The sequence below is a fragment of the Eulemur rufifrons genome, chromosome 3 (assembly GCF_041146395.1).
Source record: "Eulemur rufifrons isolate Redbay chromosome 3, OSU_ERuf_1, whole genome shotgun sequence".
Lineage (NCBI taxonomy): Eukaryota > Metazoa > Chordata > Mammalia > Primates > Lemuridae > Eulemur > Eulemur rufifrons.
In genome coordinates this window covers 19,337,789-19,362,229 of record NC_090985.1, presented here as the reverse complement: position 1 = coordinate 19,362,229, position 24,441 = coordinate 19,337,789, and the positions used below count along the sequence as shown (strand labels likewise).

The 24,441-nt window shown below is 50.7% G+C and overlaps 1 protein-coding gene across 1 annotated transcript in view; it reads right to left on the bottom strand.

Moving 5' to 3' along the window:
- KLF13 (KLF transcription factor 13) overlaps nucleotides 1–24,441 on the bottom strand; it is an 80,642-nt gene that overhangs the window by 8,039 nt on the left and 48,162 nt on the right. The window contains exon 2 of the mRNA XM_069466692.1: nucleotides 23,663–23,671. Coding sequence (XP_069322793.1) covers nucleotides 23,663–23,671 — 9 coding nt within the window. The remainder of the gene's footprint in view (nucleotides 1–23,662; nucleotides 23,672–24,441) is intronic.

The following is a 24,441-nucleotide window of genomic DNA, read 5'->3' as shown; positions in this document are numbered from 1 at the left end:
TGAATAGTAGATTTCTCATTATTGAATCATCTTTGTACTCCTCGTATACAATCTCTTTTCGCCGTAATACTGATTTAGTTCTACAGTTTGGGAAGTCCTTGTTTTTATTTTTCTTGATTTCCACGTTCCTGTGGCCAGAGTACTTCACAAGTAGTTCTGTTTCCTCAGAATAAGTTAATGGAAGGTTACCTTTCAAAATGCTTTCTTATACATCAAAAGGTACTTTGCTTTCATACTCTGTTAATAATTTGGCTGGCTCTATAATTTCAAGTCAAAACCATTTTCCCTCTGGCCTTGAAGGAAGTCTTGTATTATAATATTTCTCTCTAGCAAACCCTGATGCTCAACTCATTCCTTGGCCAGTGACCTGAGCCACTCCCCTCCCTTAGCTTTCTAATAATGCATGACAATGTGCCCAGGTGTTGATCTTTTCTCAATCATTCTATTAAATAACTTGAGTGAGTTTAAATTTTTAAAATTTCCCTTCTTTTCAGCTTTGGGAAGTTATTCTCCCACCATTTGTTTCTTTCCCACTGTAGTACACAAAATAATGGCCCACCAAAGTGTCACATCCTAATATCTGGAACCTATGAATATATTATCTCATATGGAAAAGGGGACTTTGCAGATGCAATTATGTCGAAAATCTTGAAATGGGGAGATTTTCCTGAATTATTTTTGTGGCCCCAACCTAATCACAAGGGTCCTCATTAGAGGGAACCAAGAGGGCCAGTCAGAGAAGGTGACATGACAGAAGGCACAGGAGAGAGGGTGACATGGTGACGGAGGAGGGGTCACAGTCAGAGAGAGAGACTGGAAGATGCTACACCCTCTGACCTTGAAAACAGAGGAAGGGGCCATGAGCCAAGGAATGCAGGCAGCCTCCCGAGGCTGGGAAAGGCAAGGAGACACATTCTCTCCTAGAGCCTCCAGAAGGAATATAGTCCTGTGACACCATGATTTGGGGACTTCTGGCCTCCATAGCTGTAAGATAATAAATTTGTGTTGTTTTAAGCCACTGAGTTTGTGGTCATTGGTTAGAGCAACAATAGGGACCAACGCACTTCCCTCCATTCTTATTTTTTTCTGTTCATCCTTTCTGAACTCCTACTAGACACATTTTGTACACCCTGGACTGATGCTACTCATCTCTTAACTGTCCTCTCAGATTCTTCATCTTTTTGTCTTCTTGCCCTACATCTGGGAAGTTACTTTGACTATATTTTCCTGATGTGTTTTTAATTTTGACAATCATATTTTTAATCTCTGAACTTTTCCTTATTCTCTGATTTTTCCTTTCTCTGGGTTCCTAGGCTTGTTTCATGGATGCAATATCTCCTCAAACATCCCAGAGATGTTAATCATGACTTCTAACTTCTATTATCTATGTCTTCCAGGGGCAGCTGTTACTTTCGTTTATCTTGGTCCTTGTGTCCTGTGTGATTATTTTCCGGGGTTGCCTGTTTACATACACAAAGGAATGACGAGACTGATGCATACAGACAGCTTGCAAGGGTCCCTTTGTGGTTCTGGGTCTGTTTACTCAGCAGGCCTCTCCCCTTCCTGGGAAGGCCGGCTCCAGCGGTGCATGGAGGGGTGAGTCATAGTACCTGGCAGCCTTCACTAGAGGGTGCCTGGCTTCCTCATCTCCACAAAAGGGCCAAACTAATGAGGGCTTCATTCTGGTGGATACTAACCCTCCTTCCAGGTTGACTTCAATTTCTTAACAAGATGTCGTAGTCAATGCGGGCTGTTATAACAGAATACCATAGACTGAGTGACTTATATACAACAGAAATTATTCCTCAGTTTCGGAGGCTGCAAAGTCCAAGATCAAAGTGCCAGCTGATGAGTGTCTGGTGAGGGCTTCCTGGTTCATAGCGGACCATCTTCTCGCTGTGTCCTCACATGGAGGAAAGGGTGAGAGAGCTCTCCAGGGTCTCCTTTATAAGGGCACTAATCTCATTTGTGAGGGCTCTGCTCTCATGACCTTATCACCTCCCAAAGGTCCCACTTCCTTATCCCAGCATATTGGGGGTTAGATTTCAACACATGAGTTTTGGGGGGACACAGATATTCATTCTAGAGCACAGGCATATCATTAATTCTATCCTAGTGCAAACACAGCACTGCTAGCCTCTTTGTCTGAGGCGTGGTGGAGCCCGGGGTTAGAGGCAGGTAAAGAGCTCACTCTGCTGTTCCATGGACAATCCCTCCTTCCACACCCCTGAGTAAAGTCACCTGCCTACTGTTCTCCAACTGTGGACGCTGAGCTTGGAGCCACTCGAGGGTACTCAGGGAGGGTAGCACCTCTGCCCAAGCCCCCACCTCCCACCACATACAGTCTGTCCTGCGTACTTACTGGGATGTAGTCGCTTCTGCTTTGGTTTATAAATCAATGCAGTCATGCCTGTTTTTATCTTCTGGAAGTCCATGAAAGCCTCGGGGCCACTGATACTCCACTTCTCAGCTCTGCTTGAGATTATGCTATTTGGCCATTTCCAGGGAATTTGGAAAGGGGAGGGAAGCAAAACTTCCCTCTGGCTGCCTAAGCTGACGCAGCCTGCGGCACACTCAGTCATCACCATACATGTGGTAACACGTCTGTGTGTGGGAGGAGTCCTGTTCCTTGACAAGGACAGAGCCATCCCACAAATGAATGGGTTGGCTCATTCCCCCAGCTATAGTGCTCCAGTCCAACAAGATAACTTAGAATCACTGACTAACTTTTTTCATGAGAAACATAATTGTCTGTAAACTCTGTAAGAGTGGTGAATCAGTTAGGATTATCTCTGGCTATGGGTTAAAAAAAAAAAATGCTAACACAATAGTGGCTTACACAATACAGCAGTTTACTCAATATAGAAGGTAGGAAGTCCAGGTCTGTTACAGAGGCTACACCGTGACAGGGACTCAGGCTCTATCTATTCTGTGCTTGCCTGTGTCTGGCTTCCATGCCCAAGATCACCTCACTGTCCAAGATGGCTGCTGCGGCTCCAGCAATCACGTCCATGTTTCAGCCAGCAGAAAGAGAAAGAAAAAGGAAAGGCTCACCCACTCATTTTAAAGTTACTTCCTAGAAGTTATTTCATGACACTGTCACTCACACCCCATTGGCCAGAATTGGTCCAAATAGCCATGCACCTGCTCATTATTAAAGAAGGGGACATATATAGTGGGACTCTGAAGGAGCCTAGTCAGGTGCCATATCCCCTTTGTGATTTTATTTCCCTCAGTCTGGAGACAAGAATTCTGGAGGCACAGTTCATCGATTATTTGCTAGACACCCAGTTCCATCATAGCCTTTAGCTTTGAGTACGTTGTCCATAGTTACTCAGACCAGGACAAAAGATCTTGCCCCAGATTTGTTCAGAGTAGAAAAGTCTAAAAGAATCAGGGGAATCGGTGGACATATTTGTACTCAAACATTTTGGGGTCAACAGAGACTGTCAGTTTGAACTGGCAACAGAGTTGCAGAGAGAAAGGAAATGGAAAACAACTTGTTTCCCAGGGCCTTGGCTAGCAAGCTGTCCTCTCATCCATTTTCCTGCTGGGTCCCAAGGGATCCGGCCCTGTGCATCAGTCCTGCGGCAGCAAGTGATGCTAGTAAGGCTGCTTAGGAAAGAAGAAAAGAATTCACGAGTACCCCCGCCCGTCCCTCCAATGCAAACATTTTAAAAAGTATTTTGTCCCCACATTTTAGCATCTCATGTTTTGATAAGGCCCATTGACTGCTGCTGGTTGGGCCGGAACAGCCTACTCAGGCCAGGGGAGGGAGCGCCTCCCCATAGAAAGAATTTCACACTAATGAGCTGCAGAAATGGGATCAAATCCCACATAAGAGGAGGCCAGGCAGAGAAGGAGAGTGAGGATGGGAGGAGAGAGTGGACTCAGCTGCCGGCAGGCAGGCTGTCGAGAACCCTGGTGGGGGTAGGAGCGTGGGGGTGGCCTCAGTCTGGCTTGGCCAGAGACCAGTGGCTTGCAGGCTCTGTGGGTCTGAGCAGCGCTGATGGCAGCTTTGGGGTCTGAGTTCGCCTCCCCAGTGGGAAGCTCCTGGTTGAAGGGCAGAAGCCAAGTTCCAAGAGGGACACCTGAAGCTTTGGAGAGCCATCCGTCAAAGGGGCCTTGGAAAGGACGAGGCACTGAAATGTGGGGCCCAATGTGGCAGAAACCCAGAGCCCAGAGCCAGGCTCTCAGCCCTTCCCCATGGCCTGCCCTGGCAGACCGGGAAGGGCAGGTGCGAGCATGCACAAAAAGCCCCTACACTGTAGGACTCTCCCTCCCAGGGGCTGGCGCCCCTCTGCCTCCAAGTGACCCCACCCTGGCGCTCCCACTCAAGGTGAGCCAGCCTTGACTCCGACACCACAGCCATCGTCCCAAACCCAGCCATGGAGGAAGGGTAGCACAGGTTTCGGCAACCTTGAACCTCGTCTCAGAATAGAGGGCGCAGGCCTGGGCCTGGACCCACAGCAGTGGGTGGCAAGGCATCCCGGGGGCTGACTTTAACACCTGCATGGCAGGATGGCTCTGGGAAACCCTTGGTGGCTTGACACAGCTGACTGCAGAACACTCAGGGACACGGATACCTTGCCAGGTGGGTCTCCCCGACACCTGAGCTGCTGAGGGGCCCTTGGCTTTCAGCGGGAGAGCAGTTCCTTCCAGAGGGGGATTGGCACCTGAGGCCCGGGTCGGGGGGAGGCTTGCTCTGCTTCCCTATCTGGTGCTGACCTCCTCCAGGGAAGCCGGCACCGCGCTCTCCACCAAGGCTGGGTGAGGGGGCTCGCGCTTTGTCAGGAACACTCTGGCCAGGGTGATGCCGACCTTCCCTGGGCAAAGTCTCTAGGGAAAACCTAGCAGATGACGCAGCCCTGCCCAGCGGGATGGATCAGAGGGAACTGCGTGGGCGAGTGCTAGTCCACAGCAGGGCTTGCCCGGCAGGGCCTGGCTGCGGGCTTTTCCCGCCCACAGGGCGCCTGTGGCTGCCTGGGGAGGCGGGGGAGCAGGGCACCCACAGCGTGGTTGACTCTTCCTGCTTCTTGGCTCCAACAGCCTTCATTTCCTGCTTTCTTCCAGGGCCTGGGGTCCTGCTCCAAAGTCAGCCACTGGAGACTACTGATGTGCTACTGTGGCCTGGGGACAAAGGTGACTTGGGGGGCCTCGTGGCCACATAGGTCTCAGAGCCCCGAGCTGAAGCCCTGGGATGGGGGGGGGTCACTCCTTCTCTGTCGGGGCCCAGGAGCCAGTGGGACCTTGTTCCAAGGGGCAGCCTGGGGGCAGGGGCAGCAGCACTGAGCATGTCCCTGCAACAGGGGCCTGGGTGCAGGCTGTGGGGCTGCACCTGGCGCCACAGCAGCTCCCCCACTGCCCACTGTGCTCCGGGCCACGGCACACAAATGCCAGCAGCTGCTTTGGTTTGGCTGCTTCTTTCTAATGTCAATGCAACAGGCGTTTGACCTGTTCTGTCCCAGTGCAGCCTTGTCCCCTAACGCTTGGGCTGTTTCCTTGGTGAGGTGGTCATGCCTCTGAGGCCTGGGCTCCCTATGGTGCAGGGGTTGGGCAGCAGTGAAAACACCACCAATTACCGGCCCGCCCGAGCCTAAGCACCGTGTGCTCTGCAGTGGGGACCTGTCTGGGCAAAGGCCTTATCGGAGAGATCAGGCAGATCAGTAGCAGAGCCCGAGCACAGACTGTGAGCAGCAGGCACCTTATTAGGCTAATTATGGGCTGCCCAGCCCACAGATACCCGTAAAACTAAGATAAACTCAGGGTGCAGGGAGCAGCTCGGAGGTGGTGCTTTCCTAGGGAGGCTGCTTGCCAAAGGTCCTCGGCTGGGAGGTGAGGGGGAGAAGGATGGAAGAAGATGGGGGAAGGGGATCCCACAGCCAGCTCCAAACTCCTCCCCTTTCTACTTCCCCATCGGTAAAGTTCATCCCTCTGACATTTGTGATGTGTCAAGAGCTGCTGACCACTGGAAATGGTTGGTTACAATAATGTCACTAATAAGATCGGCTTGGCACTGAACACAGATTAGCTCATTTGGTCCCCAAAACACACCCATCTTCATTTTATAGCTAGGGAAACTGAGATTCGGGGATGTTAAAGGATTTGTTAGTAGATGTCAGAGCTGGAAACCAAGAAGTAGCCCTAGCCCTAAAGGGAAAACAAGTCCAGGAACCCCCCAGGACAGGCAAGCTGGTGGGATGTGGAGCACCCCGGAGCTCCGGCGCCCCCCGCTCCAAGGCAGAGGACGTTGGCTGGCCACCGCGCCCCCCTCCCGCTCCAAGGCGGCTGAACCTCTTGGCACACAGCCTGGGCGGCGCGCGTCACAGAGGAGAGAGCGCCACCGCCCCAGGCCTTGAGCGCATCGCTGCGCAGCCTGGAGCTCACGGCCCGCGGTGGGCGCGGCTCCCAGTCTGGTGAGGTGGGCGCGGCGCCCAGTCGGGTGATTACACTCTGAGTGCAGGGAAGCCTGCGCCGGAGGGGTGGGGAGCCCCGCCACGCGCGCCCCGCCCTGCCCCGCCCTCTCTGCCTCCGGGCGCCCAGCATGACCCCTGTAGCCCCTTACCCTTGTCAAACCTCATGGGAAATGACCCTTGGGACTGTCCCGATGGCAACATCAAAGGAGAAACCTGGACTGGATAAGGGAGGGTGTCCGCTGGGTGTGAAGGGTGGGTAGGGCACGGGTTCCTGCCCCACCCTTCCCCCAAGCACGGCTCCAGGCTTTCATAGGCGTGCCTTCCCGCCCAGCCCGCACCCTCCTCCGCCCTGCAGCCCCTGGTTCAACCTCATCCCTCTGGGCAGAAGGCCTGCCACACCCTGTCACCTGGTCCCCCTTTTCTTCTAACACCTGGAGTCATCCTCACAGCCCAGAGTCTCCAGGGCCCAGCCCCTCACTCCCACCTAGTGTCCCCCTGGGCTGCACAGGCTGGAGGATAGGCAAGGGACTACCACACCTCCAGGAGCCTGGCCAGGCTGCAACCGGCCCAAACGCTGGAAGGGACAAAGGACCTCTCCCTTGGGGGCCACCCAGGATCACTCAGAAACTCCAGGCCCTTCCCCAAGGTCCCTGCAACTTCAGGACCACCACCCAGACCTGGGGGTTTTAGGAGCAGGAGGGGGCGCATCAAGTCCCAAGTCAACCCAACTGACTTCACCAGACTTGACCATCTCCTTTCATGCCTCCAACTGCAGCACCTGGGAACCTGCTGGAATACCTGGGCCCTTCCCAGACTTACCGAACCCGATACCGCACTTAACATGCCTTGCAGAGGAGCCTGGTGCCAGCTGTGGTGTAAGACCCCCTGCCCTGGATCCCACTCTCACTCCCTCCACACCATGAGCTCAGCGGCCCAAGGGCTTCTCCCACTCAGAGCTACACCACAGCTCCCCCTGGGCTCCCTTTCTCTATAAACTGCACCGAGGCTGACCCTGGAGCTCCTAACCTGCCTGAATGCGCCCCCCTCACCAGTGGTGGGACTTGAGCGTGTGGGCAGGTTGGGGTCAGATCCACTACCTGGCTCACAGGCTGGAAGCCCCAGTCCCATGTGAATTAACCAGGCCAGGGGTTACAGGTCTGTCTCCGTGTCTGGTCTCCTTTCTTAAAAGGCAGTGCCAGGTGTCTAAGCAGGGACAGAACACGGCACTCTGCAACCTCTGCCCGCCAGAGAGAGAAGGAACAGAAAGGCCATGTGGAGGTGGGGTGGCTTCCAGTAAGCCCCAGACCAGCACAGCAGGAAGCCAGCACTGTGCCTCCACTGCCTCTGCTCTCCAGTGCTGATGGGATGCCCTTTCATGGCCCAGCTTGGGTCCCTGCCCAACTAACCTGGCTGAAAAAGGCTGCAAGCGCTGCCTCACTCTACCCCCAAACCCCAGGGCAGAGTCCCAAGTCCTTCACTGGGCCCCACCATCTTGCCCGCCTTCCGTGTCCCCACGTCCAGCCAAACCAGCCATCAGACAGTGTCAGTCCCCAACGCCAAGCATGCCCTCTGCCCTGGAAGCTCACAGACCACAGTCCTTCTCTACCAAGTGCCAACTCTGTGCGTCTCCTGGGTCTTGGTGTCTTTTCCCCTGGAGTAGCACCTCATGTCCCTATGGTGTCCTTGTGGTCTCCCTGACAAAGCCTCACTCCATCCCTTGAGGGCAGATTCGTGAACTCACCCAAATGTACACTCCCTCTGCCCACCCTCCAGCCCCCACCACAGGTCCAGGCACATGGGGTTCCATGAGTCAGAGAGACCCTAGCTCTGCCCAGTGAGCCTGTGAGCCTCAGTTTTCTCACCTGTAAAATGGTGCTCCTCAGGGGTGTTCCGAGCTCATTCACACACTTGGTGAGTATGTATTTTGCACCCACCATGCGGGTATCAGATAAGGCTTTAGGCTGCGCGGAGGCATCTGCACACACTCAACATTGTGATGGAGGAGACAGCTAACACGCAAAACAACAAAGACAAGAAACAGAGGGCAGTGAGGGGAGAAGGAAGAGGATAAAGGGGTGTGAGCAGCAACAGGGTGGTCTGGGCCTCTGCAGCGGAGAGGCGGCACGAGGTTGCAGGAAGGAGCAGGCTGCGGGAGAGCAGCCAGTGCAGTCTCTAGACCAGAGCCCCGAACGACTCCAAGGACAGACAAGATGGGAGGCCGGATGGCGGTGGAGGGCTAGAGGCGGGGACAGAGGGACAGAGAGGGCAGTGGAGTCAGGGCACGGAGGTGGGGTTCATTCCGAGTGTGACAGGAACACGTTGGTGGGAATAAGCAGGGTGACATTTTAAATGACCTCTCTGGCTGTGATGGAGATGGACTTAAGACACAGCCACAGAAGACAGACTGCTGTTGGCCCGTGCCTGTGGCCGGGCAGCCCTGGTCACCCTAAGGCCCGTCCCCAGCCCTCGTGTGCCACAGCAGTGACAGGGACCCCTGAAACCCCCACAGCCTTGACTCCACCCCAGCTCAACAGGAGGGTGTTGATGTCTTCGAAGGGTACGTTTTGTGCACAAAATTCAGAGTTTAGTTTATCTTAAATTTAAAAGTTTTAAAATTAACATTCAATTCATTAAAATTACAAATGTAAAGGCCCAGTTCTTCCTTAGACTTCTAAATTCAATTTATTAATGTTCTTATTTTATAAAGAAGCCTAGAAAGTTTTCACCATCACTTCACAAGGGGTGGAGGAGACACTGATTTATGTTTGGTCCATCCACATATTTTGTTAATTAAATCTCTTTAAACACAGTGAACTACATTAGTACATTTAATTTTCAATTTGCTTTTTAAGTACAGCACTTCAATAGTCTCAATGACAAACCCTTCCCAAGCACTTAAGTACTATTTATAAATCTAATACATTAAAATATGGTGACTCAAATTTTCTAATGTTCCAGTATTGTATGAGAACTTAGATTTCAAGTTAAAATCTCAAGTCTAACTTGATTACTCAATTATGACTTTAAATTCTCATTACAAGGCTGGTCTATGACTCAAGATAGTCTTAAATGTGACAAATGCTGAAAAGACCAAGTACACATGTTTAACAACGTTAAAGTTATGGGTTAGATTTTCATTAACATCTGGATGAACAATTCTACAATTTTATCACCCAGGATGGTATCAGAGTCACCTTCGGAGGAATGCTGCGGTAGGTTCTCGGCTGCCCGAGGGTTTAATGTCCGGGGTGGTCCTGCCTGGAGCCGGCTGGGGGCTGAGCCTGCAACTCGGTTGCTCTGTGGATTCCCTCCACGAGGCAGAGAGGCCAAGTCCTCCCATGCCATTCCCTGGACACCGGTCACGTGTCGCCTAATTCCTATTGCTTTTCACTCTGGTGGCTCCACACTGGTCTCTTTACTGCTTTATTCAGTTCTGGACTTGTTTCCAGGACTTCCTGTCTGTTAGCAGATCCAACAGGTGTTTAAATAGCACCTGGTGGGCTCTCCCCCCACCTGGTGACACCTGACTGTAGCTGCTTGGTAGTGCTAGTCCCCCCAGCCTTGGTCATCTCTCTCTACCCAGGCTGTACCAGTCTCGAGTGGATTGTGCTATCTGGTGGCCCCAACCAGATGTTCAGCAGCACAGACATGGTGACAGGGGTATCCCAGTCCCTGCCTAGGTCCCCAGTATGAAGCTGTGTAGAAAGCAAGCCCAGTCATGGGCTGTCCCAGAGCCAGCCTCCCAGCAAAACCCCCTCCTCACCCCCCTTATGTTCAGGGACATCCCTGTAGCCCTCCCTCCAGCACTTCTGATGTTGAGCTGGAGACTGGGTTTGCTCAGGCACCAGCCTCTCAGGGGTGCTGGGGAGCTGAGTGGAAGGGATTCTCAGCCTGACCATCCATACCCAGGCAAAGGCAGGGGTGAGGAGTGCCCAGCCCCGGTGTCCTGGACACAGCCTGCAGTGACAAAGAGTAGATGTCTTCCTCCTAGGCTGGAGAATTTGGCTGGCAACAGAAGGAGGAGGCCTGGGAGGGCTGGTTTAACCAAGTCAGAGGACGGTGGGCTGGGCCCCGGGACACTTGTATCAAGGGCCCCAAGGAGATAACAGCCAAAAAAGGCTGGTGAATGTCCAGGAGGCAGAGGGTGGAGGCTCGGAGCGGGCTCTGAGGCAGACTTCCTGGGCTGGAACCTCGGCTCCACCCCCAAGTAGCAGCACCTCTTGGGGGACTCAATTCTTCATACCTTGGGGGCTCCCTGCCTCCTCCAATTTTATTTAATTTTATCAAATTAATTTTGATGTGACATTATTACATTTAACTAAATGTCAAAACTATAGATAAAATGTGCACCCTAGCCATCAGGGGGGTGCAAATCAAAACCACAATAAGATAGCTCTTCACATCTGATAGGCTGGCTGTCATCAAAAAGATGGACACTAACGTGCTGGGCAGGATGTGGCGAAGCTGGCAGTCTTAGAGATTGCCAGTGGGAGCGCAACCTGGTGCAGCAGAAAGCAGCCTGCAGGTCCTCACAGCTAAACACGATATTACCACATGCCTGAGTACTTCTAGGTACACACCGAAGAGAAATGAAAACGTGTGTCCACACAAACACTTGTACACAAACGTTCATAGTGGCATCATTCATAGTCGTCAAAAAGCAGAGATAACCCAAATACCTATCAACTGATGAACGGATTTTAAAAAATGATATATCCATACAATAGATTATTATTCAGCCATAAAAGGTAGTGATGCACTGCCACGTGCTACAACATGAGGCAAATCCATAGAGACAGAAAGATTAGTGGGTGCCCCGGACTGGGGGGAGGAACAGTGGGGGTGATAGCTAAAGGGTACAAGGTTTCTTTTTCGGGTAATATCCTACAATGAACTGTGGCAATGGTTGCATATGTCTGTGAATATACTTAAATCCATTGAATTACATATATTCAATGGCTGCATTATATGATATGTGAATTATATCTCAATTAAAGTTATAGAAAAAATGCACTGGGAGAAGTCTTGCTTCTGCCGCTATCCCAGCTTCCCATATACACAGGACTTCTTTTTGCAAAAATAAGTGTGTGTGTGTGTGTGTATATATGCAATTTTTAAAAAGTGCCCCCTTTCTTACACAAGTAGTAGTGTCTTCTATGTATTACTTAGCACCTTCCTTTTTTCCTTTAACTTCACGATGCACCCTAGTGCAGACTCTGTTTCCATCTCTCACCTTCTTTTTGGTGGGTGCACAGTACTTCTGGTGGGGGGGATGTTAGGCATCACAACATGCCCCACCAGGAACAATTGTGCCTGCATGTTGCTCCTCTACATCAAGGTAGAGCCTCCCTGGGGGAGGCTCCTGGGATCCGAGGGCAAACTGAGGGCAGGCTTGGCAGATGCTGCCACCTGCTCCTTCCCCACAGGCAGGAGAGGAGCCAGGATGCCAGTCTCTCCAGCCACACAGCTAGACTTGGTTCCCCACAGACGCCTCCATTGGCTCCCCTGCAAGCCAGGTTGTGGTGGGAAGGAAGCGAGTCGATACAGGTCCAGCACTTAGAACAGTGTCTAGGCCATAATGAACATGATCTCAGTGGGAACTCTCATTATCATCACCCTCACCTTCAGGGTCAGGCAGCTGAAGCCTGGCTGGGAAAGCTCTGCCGGCTGGTCCTAGAGGGCAGCAGCAGCTGTAGCTGTGACCCCAGGAGTCTAGCCGGGTTGAGCCCGGTGGGGGACAGAGGCACTAGTGGACTACTGGGAGGATCAAGTAACAGAGGGTGCTGGGAGGGGGCTGAATAGCTGGCACCCCTGCCCCGGCACTGAGACCCCTGGGGGTCAGTGCATCCTAGGTCCGGGGGTGAGGCAGGGAGGAGGCAGGGAGTGATGGCGAGTGCGCTTTGGTGGGTTTCAGGGAAGGCCTCTGATGAGCATCTGAGCGGAGGCTTGCGGGGAGTGGGAGCCCACCCCATATCTGCAGCAGAAAGGGCAAAGGCCGGGCCACCGGGGCTGCTTACTGTACACAGGAAACTGCAGGGAAGTCCTGCAGCTCCAGCAGGATGGGGGCTGGCGGGAAGGTGGAGCAGGGGCTGGCTGCGGCCTGACCACGCCCACGGCTGCCGCTTAGAGAGCCTGGAAGCGTCAAGGCTGGGGGGAGGGGCGGGTAGTGGAGAACGCAATTGCAGCAATGGGTGTGGGCCCCCAGATGGGTTGGTGATCCGTCTGGGGTAGGGGCCCGCTGCTAAAATACTATGAGCACTCTTCCCTGAATTTCCAAAACGTCACCCAAGTCACTCTGCTTGGTGGCCCTCCTAGGGGTCCTCCGCCAAGATATATTTAGGGATTCTCCTGACCCTCTGACTCACCCGCAGGAAGGAGACGGGAGACGGAGGTGGGGGGTGGGTAGCAGCAGAGCAGCAACGGCCTGAGGGGACAGGCAAGAAGAGACAGTGTCCGTCGCTCGTACACCCTGCCGGGGCAGGACGCTCACATGCGTGGAGGACAGAGGATACGTGGTCACGGGCCACAGGAACCCGGGGATGCCGGTTACAAGGACGCGGGTGGGGGCTGGGGCCACGTCGGGAAGGGCGGGGCACGTTAGGGCCCGGGTGGCCCCAGGCTCGGCCGCCCCCACACTCAAGTGACCTGCGACCTGCTGAGACTCCGTCCCGCACTATAAAAGAGAAGGGCGGAGTCTCCCTCCCTCTCTCTCAGGGTCATTGTCTGCATTAAATGAAGTCGTGTGGGTAAAAGCTCCTTAAAATTACAAAGTGCAAAGAAACAGTGCAAGTGATGATCATTATCATTATTACCCGAAACCACAACTTCGTTTTTTAATCATTAAGTGTGTTTGTGTGTGTGTGTGTGTGTGTGTGTGTGTGTGTGGTTGCGGGGGGGCGGGGCTCTCAAAGTGCATTCAGCGTATTCCCCGAACCAGGGGCAGAAAGACGTTGGGAGGGCCAGAAATACAAAGTCCAGTGGCGGCAGCAGGGTGGTCCCGTAGGGCGCCTGCACGGAAGTCCCCTGGAGCGGCCGGGCTGCTCGCGGGAGCCCACTGTCACTGCCGCGTGGGGGTGGCGGCAGAACGCGGCTCGGTGCCGTCGCGCTGAGGGAAAGCAGAGTGCACCGGACCTAGACCTGCGGGCCAGTCGGGTTCAGAGGCAGTGGCCGGTCGTCAGGACCCCACCTCACCCGGGGGTGTCCCTGCCTCTGGCCCTGCTGCCACCAGTGCTGCCTCAACTTGTCAGCCCAGACGGGAATCCCGAGCCTTCCTGGTTTCCACGGAAAACCGTCCTCACTAGCAAGCAGCTCATGAATTCCAAGAATTCACTGGAGCTTTGGAAAGCCCAGGAAGGACCTCCACGCTCGGTTCCTCTCCCCTCCCTCCCCTCCTCCCCCCACCCCTCGCCCTGACTGTCCCTGGGAGCCCCTGATGGCCCTGACAGTGCAGTACCCCAAAGCCCTGCTGCACACACCCCCAAAGCCCCACACACTACCCTGACCCCACCTCCACCGCATAGAGAGGGTCCAGGCGGTTGCGAATGTTGCCTCCTTTCCCGTTTCAGCAGCCTAGTGAGGGGCAGGACAAGGTGCCAGGAACACTCCCTGGGGACAGGGATGCCAGGAGAGGCTCCAACAGGACATGACATGTGGTCTGCGTTTTAGAGGATGAGTGAGATTTGAGTAAAACAGTTTGTTTTGGCTCCAGGAACAAAACAGGAGACAAAGGGAAAATAAACACAGGGCTAATCCTGAAAGAAGAGATAAGGAACACAGCAGGCTGAGTCAGTAAGTCCCCTTCAAATAGGATGAAGCCCACAAAGGAAAGGACAGTGGAGGGAGGGCAACTAGCACCAAAATGTTAGAGGAAAACATTCCAGACCTGAAGAGTCACGGTGTCTTCAGGTGGAGTGGTCCTTGGAATTCATGGTGGTAAAATGACGTGCCCTTGGAAATGGCTGCGTGAAAGTGCAGAGCAACAGGCTAACGGGTTTCAAAGAGGGTAAAAATAAAATGTTCACTGCGAAGGCTGAGAACCACAGCGCATGGGACTTCCCATCAGCAGCAATGGATGTAGGAAGATAATTGGAAAGTAATTTTGAACCTAAGTTTTCTACAATGGGCCAAATTATCGATCAAGTATGGGGCAGGGTAAAGATACTTTCAGATCTCCGAGGACTTAATAAAAAAAAAAAAAAACCCCACCTCCCATGCATCCTTTCTTGGACAGTTACTTGAGGATGTATTCCAGCAAAGTGAGAAAGAAAGCTAAGAAAGGGAAAGACTTGGGATTTGTGTGGAGTTCCAGGCATGTGCAGGCCCAGGGGCAAGGAGCCAGATAGTTGGGTGGAGAAGGCAAAGGAGGAGGTCCTGGGAACAAAAACAGGGTAAAACTGAAGTGATGGAAGAGGCACATTATTACTCTGTTAACAAAAACGAAGAAAGACGGCCAGGCGTGGTGGCTCATGCCTGTAATCTTAGCACTCTGGGAGGCCGAGGCGGGTGGATCGCTCGAGGTCAGGAGTTCGAGATCAGCCTGAGCAGAAGCGAGACCTTGTCTCTACTAAAAATAGAAAGAAATTATCTGGCCAACTAAAAATATATATAGAAAAAATTAGCCAGGCATGGTGGCACATGCCTGTAGTTCTAGCTACTTGGGAGGCTGAGGCAGAAGGATAGCTTAAGCCCAGGAGTTTGAGGTTGCTGTGAGCTAGGCTGATGCCATGGCACTCTAGCCAGGGCAACAGAGCGATACTCTGTCTCAAAAAAAGAAAAAAAAAAAAAAAGGAAGAAAGCCAATTAAAAGCTAAAGAGAAAAAAAAATCTATATAACAAAATTAAACTTCAACTATAAAGCAAACTAAAATGTGATAGGTAGAATGTAAAATGGGTTCACCCTATTTGCTCTTGATGCTAAGAATATCTTCCTTGAATCCTCAGAGGAGGTGATGACTTCAGGCTCACAAAGAAGGAACTGTCCCCTAGCCCAGGGTTTAGCTGTGTAGTAACAAGTAACGGTGACATGGTCAGCCTCGGGGATGTAGAGGCTCCCACCTTTGGGACCCACCTTTGCAATAGACAAAGTTGCAAAAGTAAAGGCTGAGGAGGGCTGGGGTGGGTGGAGGGTAGGAACAGTGGAGGCAGGGGCTACCCTGCCCTTACTCCCTTACTTTCCTGTGAAGGGGAGTCCAGACACAGAACACAAGTGTAGCAGCAGACACAAGGCAGGAAGAGTGCTATGTAAAGTTTCAGAGAGCACCTACAGGAGAGTTAGAACACTCCCCCAAAATGTAAATGGAGGGGGTGGGAAGGGGTGGGAGGAAGGCAGTGGGGAGATGGAGGTAATTACAGTTGACATTGAGGGTAGGTGTGCCAACACCCACACAGAAGCAAAAAATTCGTATATAACTTTCGACTCCCCTAAAACTTAACTATTAATAGCCCACTATTGACTGGAAGCCTTACCAATAACATAGACAGTCGATTAACACGTATCTAGTATGTTAGATGTATCATACACTGTATTCTTACAATAAAGGGAGCTAGGGGAAAAAATGTTATGAAGAGAATCATAAAGAAGAGAAAATGTATTTACCATTCATTAAGTAGAAGTGGATCATCATAAAGGCCTTCATCCTCATCATCTTCACATTGAGCAGGCTGAAGAGGAGGAAGAGGAGGGTTTGGTCTTGCGGTCTTAGAGGCAGCAGAGGCAGAAGAAAATCCACCTATAAATCAACTCACGCAGTTTGAACCTTTGTTGTTCAAGGGCCAACTATGTTCATCGTTCTTATTAAGAAGCCAGCATATTTTGCCAAACACTCATAAATCACAAAGCAGAAAAACAAGCATTTCATTAGGGCTTAAAGGAATAACCAATGAAATATTTAAAAGCAGAAATGATTTTAAAAAAGAGAGAGAGAGAGATTTAGCCCTGTGTGGTAGAACTGGTTGGAGGGAGTCAAGGTGGGAGGGAGAGAAGAGAGACATTCCCGCATTAGGGGTTTCTTTGGTATTATTTGGTTTCTTAAACCTTGCTCATATGTATTACTTTGAGCGAAATTCCTAAACTTTAAAAATAAAACCAATTATCAAATTACTTCCAAAGTCCTTGAATACCATGGCTCAATTCTTCATATAATAAACGTATTTTGCTGTTTCATTTTTTAAAGCATTATCACTGGTATTAGTTTTGTAGCCAACTGTATACAAAGCATGCATTCTTTATTGTGTACATGAAGAAAAAAAGAGTTTTCAATGCTTACCTGAGAGTACAGTGCCAGCTGGTGAGAAGAATAGCCGCCCACCCCCACCATGTTCAGGTGCCTCCAGGGACCTGGGTCGGTGACCGTGACTCCTGCCGGCACTCAGGGTAGCATCCTTCTGTAGTCTCCTATCAATGAAACCTGCTTTTGTTTTGGAGGCTTCCCAGCAAGGAGCTTGGCCCCTTCTCCTCTCTGGCAGGAGCAGTTCTATTTTTATTCTGTGTTGTTGGATGGCTTGTGTCCAAGGCAGAGGCTGTGCTCCAGGTGCCAGATTCCCTGGCAGTGCCCCTACTTTGGGGCAAAGCTCTGCCCATTGCAGGGAGCAGCACCAGGTCACAGCCTGGTCACAGTCAGGTCACAGCCATCTGTATACACTTAAGTCTGCACTTCACAAGGAGAGTCTCCAGTCCTGCTTGGATGAGCCCAGATGACACACAGGAGCGACATCTGTGGGCCATGTCACAGACTGTCAAATCGTCAAACATTTCACACCTAGAGCAAATACAGAGAAAGGAAAAGCAAACGCTATTGTTCCCATCACCCAGCTGTAATACAGGCATAGCTCAGAGATACTGCAGGTTCAGTTCTAGACTTCCGCAGAAAGCAAATATCGTAACAAAGTGATGCACACAAATTTTTGGGTTTCCAGTGCATATAAACGTTATATTTACACTCTACTGTACTCTATTAAGTGTTCAATACCATTATGTCTAAATAAATGTACATACTTTAATTTAAAAATACTCCTTTGCTAAGAAATGCCAGTGATCATCTGAGCCTTCAACAAGTTGTAATCTTTTTGCTGGTGCAGGGCGTTGCTTCGCTGTTGATGGCTGCCGACTCCTCAGGGTGGTGGTTGCTGAATGTTGGGGTGGTTGTGCCCATTTCTTAAAGTAAGATGACGAAGAAGTTTGCTGCAAAGATCGAGTCTTCCTTTCATGAAAGATTTCTCTGTCGCATGCGATGCTGTTTGATAGCATTTGATCTACAATAGAACTTCTTTCAAAATTGGAGTCAATCCTCTCAAACCCTGCTGCTGCTCTATCAACTAAGTTTATGTAACATTCTAAATCCTTTGTTGTCATTTCCACAATGGTCACAGCATCTTCACCAGAAGTAAATTCCATCTCAAGAAACCACTTTCTTTTCTCATCTGTAAGAAGCAACTGTTCATCTGTTAAGGTTTGATCATGAGATTGTAGCAATTCAGTTACGTGTTCAGGCCCCACTTCTAATTCTAGGTCCCTTGCTATTTCTATAACATCCGCAGTGACTTTTTCCACTTAAGTCTTAAAAGCCCTCCAAGTCATCCATGAAGGTTGGAATCAACTTATTCTAAACTCTTGTTAATGTGGATATTTTGACCTCCTTCCATGAATCACAAATATTCTTAATGGCATCTACAATGGTAAATCCTTTCCAGAAGAATTTCAGTTGCCTAAATCCATGAAAAGAATCACTATTATGGCAGCTATAGCCTTATGAAATGTGTTTCTTAAATAATAAGACTTAAAAGTCAAAATTACTCCTTGATCCATGGGCTGCAGAATGGATGCTGTATTAACAGGCATGAAAACAACATTCATCTCCTGTATGTCTCCATCAGGGGTCCTGGGTGACCAGGTGCATTGTCAACACGCAGTAATATTTTGAAAGGAATCTTTTATTCTGAACACTAGGTTTCAAAGTGGCCTTAAAATATTCAGTAAACCATGCTATAAACAGATGTGCTGTCATCTAGGCTTTCTTGTTCCATTTGTAGAGCACAGGTAGAGTAGATTTAGCACATTCTTTAGGGCCCCAGGATTTTTAGAATGGTAAATTGGCATTGGCTTCAACTTAAAGTTACCAGCTGCATTAGCCCTTAATAAGAGAGTCAGCCTGTCCTTTGATGCCAGGCATTGACTTCTCCTCTCTAGCTATGAAAGTCCTAAATGGCGTTTTTTTCACAATATTAGGCTGTTTCATCTACATTGAAAATTTGTTGTTTAGTGTATTCACCTTCATCAATTATCTTAGCTGGATCTTCTGGATAACTTGCTGCAGCTTCTACATCCACACTTGCTGCTTCACCTTGCACTTTTATGTTACGGACACGGCTTCTTCATTAAACCTCATGAACCAGCCTCTGCTAACTTCAAACTTTTCTTCTGCAGCTTCCTCACCAATCTCAGCCTTCATAGAATTGAAGAGAGTCAGGACCTTGCTCTGGATTAGGCTTTGGCTTAAGGGAATGTTGTGGCTGGTTTGATCTTCCATCCAGACCACTAAAACTTTCCCCATATTAGCAATAAAGCTGTGTTGCTTTCTTACCATTTGTGTGTTCACTTTTAATTTCTCTCAAGAACTTTTCCTTTGCATTCACAATTTAGCTAACTGTTTGGTGCAGGGGGCCTAGCCCTCAGCCTATCTCAGCTTTTGACATGCTTCCCACTAAGCTTAACCGTTTCTAGCTTTTGATTTAAAGTGAGAGATGTGCAACCCTTCCTCTCACTCAAACACTTAGAGGCCATAGTAGGGCTATTAACTGGCTTAATTTCAATATTGTTGTGTCTGGTGGAATAGGGAGGCTCGAGGAGAGGGAGAGAGCTAGAGAAAGATGGGGGAATGGCCAGTTGGTGGAACGTTAGAACATACACATTTATTAAGTTCACAGCCTTATATGGGTGAGGTTTGTGGTGCCCCAAAACAATTACAATAATTATGATCACAGATCACTGTAACAGGTATAATAATAATGAAGAAGTTTGAAATATTTCAAGAATTACAAAATGTTAAACAGAGACACGAAGTGAGCACGTGGAAAAATGGCACCAATAGACTTGCTCCACACAGGGTTGCAACAAACCTTCAATTTGTAAGAAATACAGTATCTGTGAAGCGCAATAAAATAAAGTAAGTGCCGTAAAATGACGTGATCCTCTAAATCCTAAATAAATGCCATGTTGCAGGCACAGTTGAAATCCCCTTGGGCCCTTCTGAGTCACCTCATCTTGACTTTGGGGTTAACCTTCACCATGTGGGTTCATACTGTGGTCTATAGTATTAGTCAGCTCAGGCTGCTAAAACTGCCCACCACAGGCTGGGTGGCTTAAACAACAAACATTTACTTCTCACAGTTCTGGAGGCAGAGAAGTACAAGATCAAGGTGCCAGCATATCCTGTGTCTGGGGAGGGCTCTCCTCCTGGTTTGCAGAAGGCCACCTTCTCCTTGTATCCACACATGGCCAAGAGAGTGATCATCTCTCTCAGGTCTCTTCTTATGAAAGCAATAATGCTATTTATGAGTTTTATGAAATCATGAGATCTACCCTCAGGATCTAATCACTTTCCAAAGTCTGCACCTCCTAATGCCATCCTATTGGCAGTTAGGTTTCAACATATGAATTTTGGGGGAACACATGCAGTCCATGAGTTTTGGGGGGAGACACGCAGTCCATAGCAGGTATGGATGCACGAGTAGCACGTAGCATTGCTTGGTGCGCTGCGTGTTCCTTTTGCAGCTTTTTGTCTTGGTGCAGCACAGTTTTTGGATGACCACTGGGCAAAGTACTCAGCTCTCCATCACACCTTTGCACTGATGTGTGGGTAGCCACTGGTGTGTCTGTCCTCACGGGAACACATTGAGGGCATTGTCCAGGTTTGCTCTCCCCAAGAGCAGCCCTTTCATGCCTGCAGTTGGTCTCAGAAAACTCCCTGGAGTGTGTTTATGGTTAAAGGAGCAGGAGACAGACAAGAGACAGGGAGTGGCTCTGTTCATCAGGGTAAGCATGCAATAACTATTTTCCAAAAGCACAGTAATAAATCAATCAGTGGCCTTCATGTTGCTGGTTTCTGGGATGATGGTTCCTCTCAGGAGGTGCAAGGGAAGCCTGCTGATTGTACAGATCATATAGATATTTATTGTTCTCCCTGCTGCTCCTGGGGAATTCATAAATAAATCATTACCCAATTGTTATAAGGTTGGGAATGGAAGACGTTAAGATGGGGCAGGTGTCAAGAATGAACCCAGGAGTTGGGGCCAGGAGACCCAGACTGAGCTCCCTGCCCTTTCACATGTTCGTAAATGAGGGTGATGACCGTCACTGCTCTGTGCCTCTGGTCTCCAGGTTCCAGGAAGTCTGGGGTGTGGATGCAGCACCCAGACGCACTGCAGCCAGGGCACAGGGAGTCACGGCTATGCGGGGGAAAGGCCTGGTTGCTTGGAGGCCCCTAAAGGAGGCCTGAGCCTCAGAGTGCCTCAGACTGGATCCCCCTGGGGGCAGCTGGCTCACCGTCTTCGAGGACACTGCATTGGACACACTAAGCTGCCAGGTGCAGACCCACAGACCGGCCAGTGTTCTGGCCCTGGAAATGCAGCAGAGAGAAAAAAGCTGTGGTCAGCCCTGTGTCGTGGGGCCTACCAGCCTTCTGGGCCAGCCCCACAATGCCAGAGAATAGACATGGGTACCCCAGGCAGGTTAGAATAAGCCTTTAATTAATCCAGAGCTTAAGGCAGCTGTGGTCAGTGGGCCAATCAGACCAGGGTCTCTCCCTGATGACTTTTGCCGGCTGTGTGACCTTGGGAAGGCCACTTTACCTCTCTGAGCCTTATATCCTCTGTGCCTCTAAATTAGGGGTACTCATACCTTCCTCTGAGTGTGCTCAAAGGGAGTGACTCAACCAGCAAGTTCTAGCACAGAACCCAGCTGAGTCGAGGCTGCCCTGCAGGCCTCTGGGGCAGGGGGCTGCAGTATGCACTAGCTTGTCCCTGTGTCCCAAGTTGGTCCCAGGCCCATCCACACGGAGATAGCCCAGCAAGGCTGACTTCCTGGGGATCCCTTTCCCAGCAGTGTGTGGGAGTGGAGGTCAGGCCCTGGGGGTCCGAGCATCTGGGCATGGTTCACAGTTCCTGCTGAGCCAGCACCCGACATCCCATGCTTCATTGCCGACTTCACAATGGCCCTATCGGGACCATGGCCAAGGCCGCTGTCCCAGTGAGGACGGTGAGGCTCTGGGAAGGACTTCCCCAGGGCTGCAGGGCAGTCTGCTGAGAGCTGAAGGCCTAGGCTGTGTGTCTGTGCTACCCAAGTGCTTTCCCCAGCACTGCGTGGCCACTGCCCCGGGTGGGGGTCATGCGGGCAGTGGCAGGTCAACTGGCTGCAGGTCTTTTAGGATTGGTCTGTTTTAAAGACTGTAATGAAGTGATGATTATTTCATTGTTAGTTCTACTTTTCAAGGCTGAATGATTGAATGGAAATACTATGAAGGACAAACCACAGGTGGAAGGATTGCTCGGTCCAGTTTAATTCAACGTTTTGCTGCCCTTGCCGGCAGTGCTGCGGGCTGTCCCGCCCATGCAGGAATTCCTCACGCCCTGCATTTCTCTAGCTGCAGCCTGACTCGGGGTGCTGGAAGGAGGAAGGCTGGGACAGGTGGGAGCTTATCCTGGACTCCCTGGGTGGGCCTGGTACAATCGCAAGGGGCCTTAGTAGAGGGAGGTCAGGTGGTCAGAGAGGAGAGAAGATGCTACCCTGCTGGCTTTGACGACAGGGGAAGGGGCCACAGGCCCAGGGATGTAGGTGCCTCTACAGGCAGAAAAAGAAAAGACTCCAGAAGGAACCAGCCCTGCTGACACCTTGATTTTAGCCCTGTAAGACTCATTTTGCATTTCTGACCTCCAGAGAGGTAACACCAATAAACTTGTATTGCCTCAAGCCACTGTTTGTAGTAATGTGTTATAGCAGCAATAGGAAATTAATGCAGACCCTGTACTTCCCACGCCATCTTCTGTCCAGACCTGCGTGTCCTACGGGCTGTGGCTGTGGAATCCCAACCTCTGATCCATGACGGTGGAGGACAGTTGGTGCAGAGATAGTAGCCCTGCCAGGCGTGGCTGGGTGCCTTTCCTGGCCTAAACTGCCTTCCACTTAGAAGACCGCAGGAGTGGTGCCAATGCGGGAATTTTTTTTTTTTTTTTTTTGTTGTTGTTGTTGAGACAGAGTCTCACTTTGTTGCCCAGGCTAGAGTGAGTGCCGTGGCGTCAGCTTAGCTCACAGCAACCTCAGACTCCTGGGCTTAAGCGACCCTACTGCCTCAGCCTCCCGAGTAGCTGGGACTACAGGCATGCGCCACTATGCCCGGCTAATTTTTTCTATATAGATTTTTAGGTGTCCATATAATGTCTTTCTATTTTTAGTAGAGACGGGGTCTCGCTCAGGCTGGTCTCGAACTCCTGACCTTGAGCAATCCACCCGCCTCGGCCTCCCAGAGTGCTAGGATTACAGGCGTGAGCCACCGCGCCCGGCCCAATGCGGGAATTTTATGGTGGCACGGATGCGGTTTGATTGGGGGAATCGAGCCACCTGTGTCCCCAGAATAAATCACACACTGCCTAACCTGTTATTCAAAGCCCTCTGCAGTCCACCCTACCCACCAAAGGCCAGTCTACACTCCAACCTGACTGACAGGCCGGAAGGAGAACATTTCAGAGGATCTTGGTGATTGTGCCCCAGTAAGTCCCCTGAGAAAATAATGTGGCCCTTCCTTTGCCTACAGTTACTGCGCTTCCTTCCAGAACACAATCCCTTTGTGGCATTCCTGGCAGGCAGTGATTCAGCCTCTGCTTGAATACCTCCAGCAATGGGGTGCTCACTGCCTGCAGGCCAGCACCAAGTGATGATAAGTCCTTCTTCAAGGAGGCAGAGGTAATTGTGAGCCTTGGCCAGGCTCTGCCCTCTTGAATGACCAGAGGACACCCCCTCCCTCCACCAGAGGCCACTCTTCACCTGGTCAGGATGCAGCCAGCCACAGCACTTCACCTAACTGCCACAAATTTGACTTTTAAATCCAAGTCCTGATAAAAATGCAGAGGGGGTCAGGAGTGTCCTGAGGCTGCCCACTCAGGCCTGCCTCCAGGGTGCCGAGCCACTCTGCTCAGCACAGAGGTCCTGTCGAACAGAGCCGCACCCCCTCCCCAAACTGCTTTATGATTCTGTGCACCTTTGTCACCTGGTCTAGACAATGAGAAGAAAATGTGCTCTGTGCATGCCACTCGATTACATTTGCTTTTTAAACACCAGAAAAACCTACTGCTTGCAGTTTTCTCCTTCGACAAGACTGGGGGCCTCTCAAGGCCTCAGGAACCCCCCAGTTCCCGAGATGGGAGCCCCATGAATGCTGGGCCCCCCCAGTCCTCTGGAAAGGAACCCCTGCAGAGACTCATAACCTCTTTCACATTTCAGCAGTGACATCATAACTGACGGGCTGCTTTTCTTTCCTGTCAATACTTTTTAAGCATCTAAGATCCTCTCAACACACAACTATTTATGGGAGCAGATCCATGCTCTATCTGGGGAAGTTCCTGAGCAATAAGGAAATGTCTCTGAGAAGGCGGAACAGTGGCTGTCCTGGGAAAATGCTCCAGCCAAGAATGGGCTCCAAACGTCTCAGCACCAGAAAGCCCTTTGTTTGAAAACTTGTGCTTGTTTTTATGACGGTTCAGTACGTACTTGGGTGCATTCATTTCCTCCTCCTCATCTATGGTACAGAAAACAACATGTATCAGGGAATGCCTGCCAGTGTCCATGGAGCTCCAGGAAAATCCATCTCAGATCAACTGCATTGCCTGCAGTTGTTAGGAATGTAATACATTTCACATTTCTTGGTGGTTTTTATTTACCCTATGAACAGCAGGTGGTCATGTAAGAACAGCATATGGCCCAGAGCAGCCCTGGGTCTGTCCTTGGGAGGGGCTGAGAACATAGGCCATGCCTGTACCT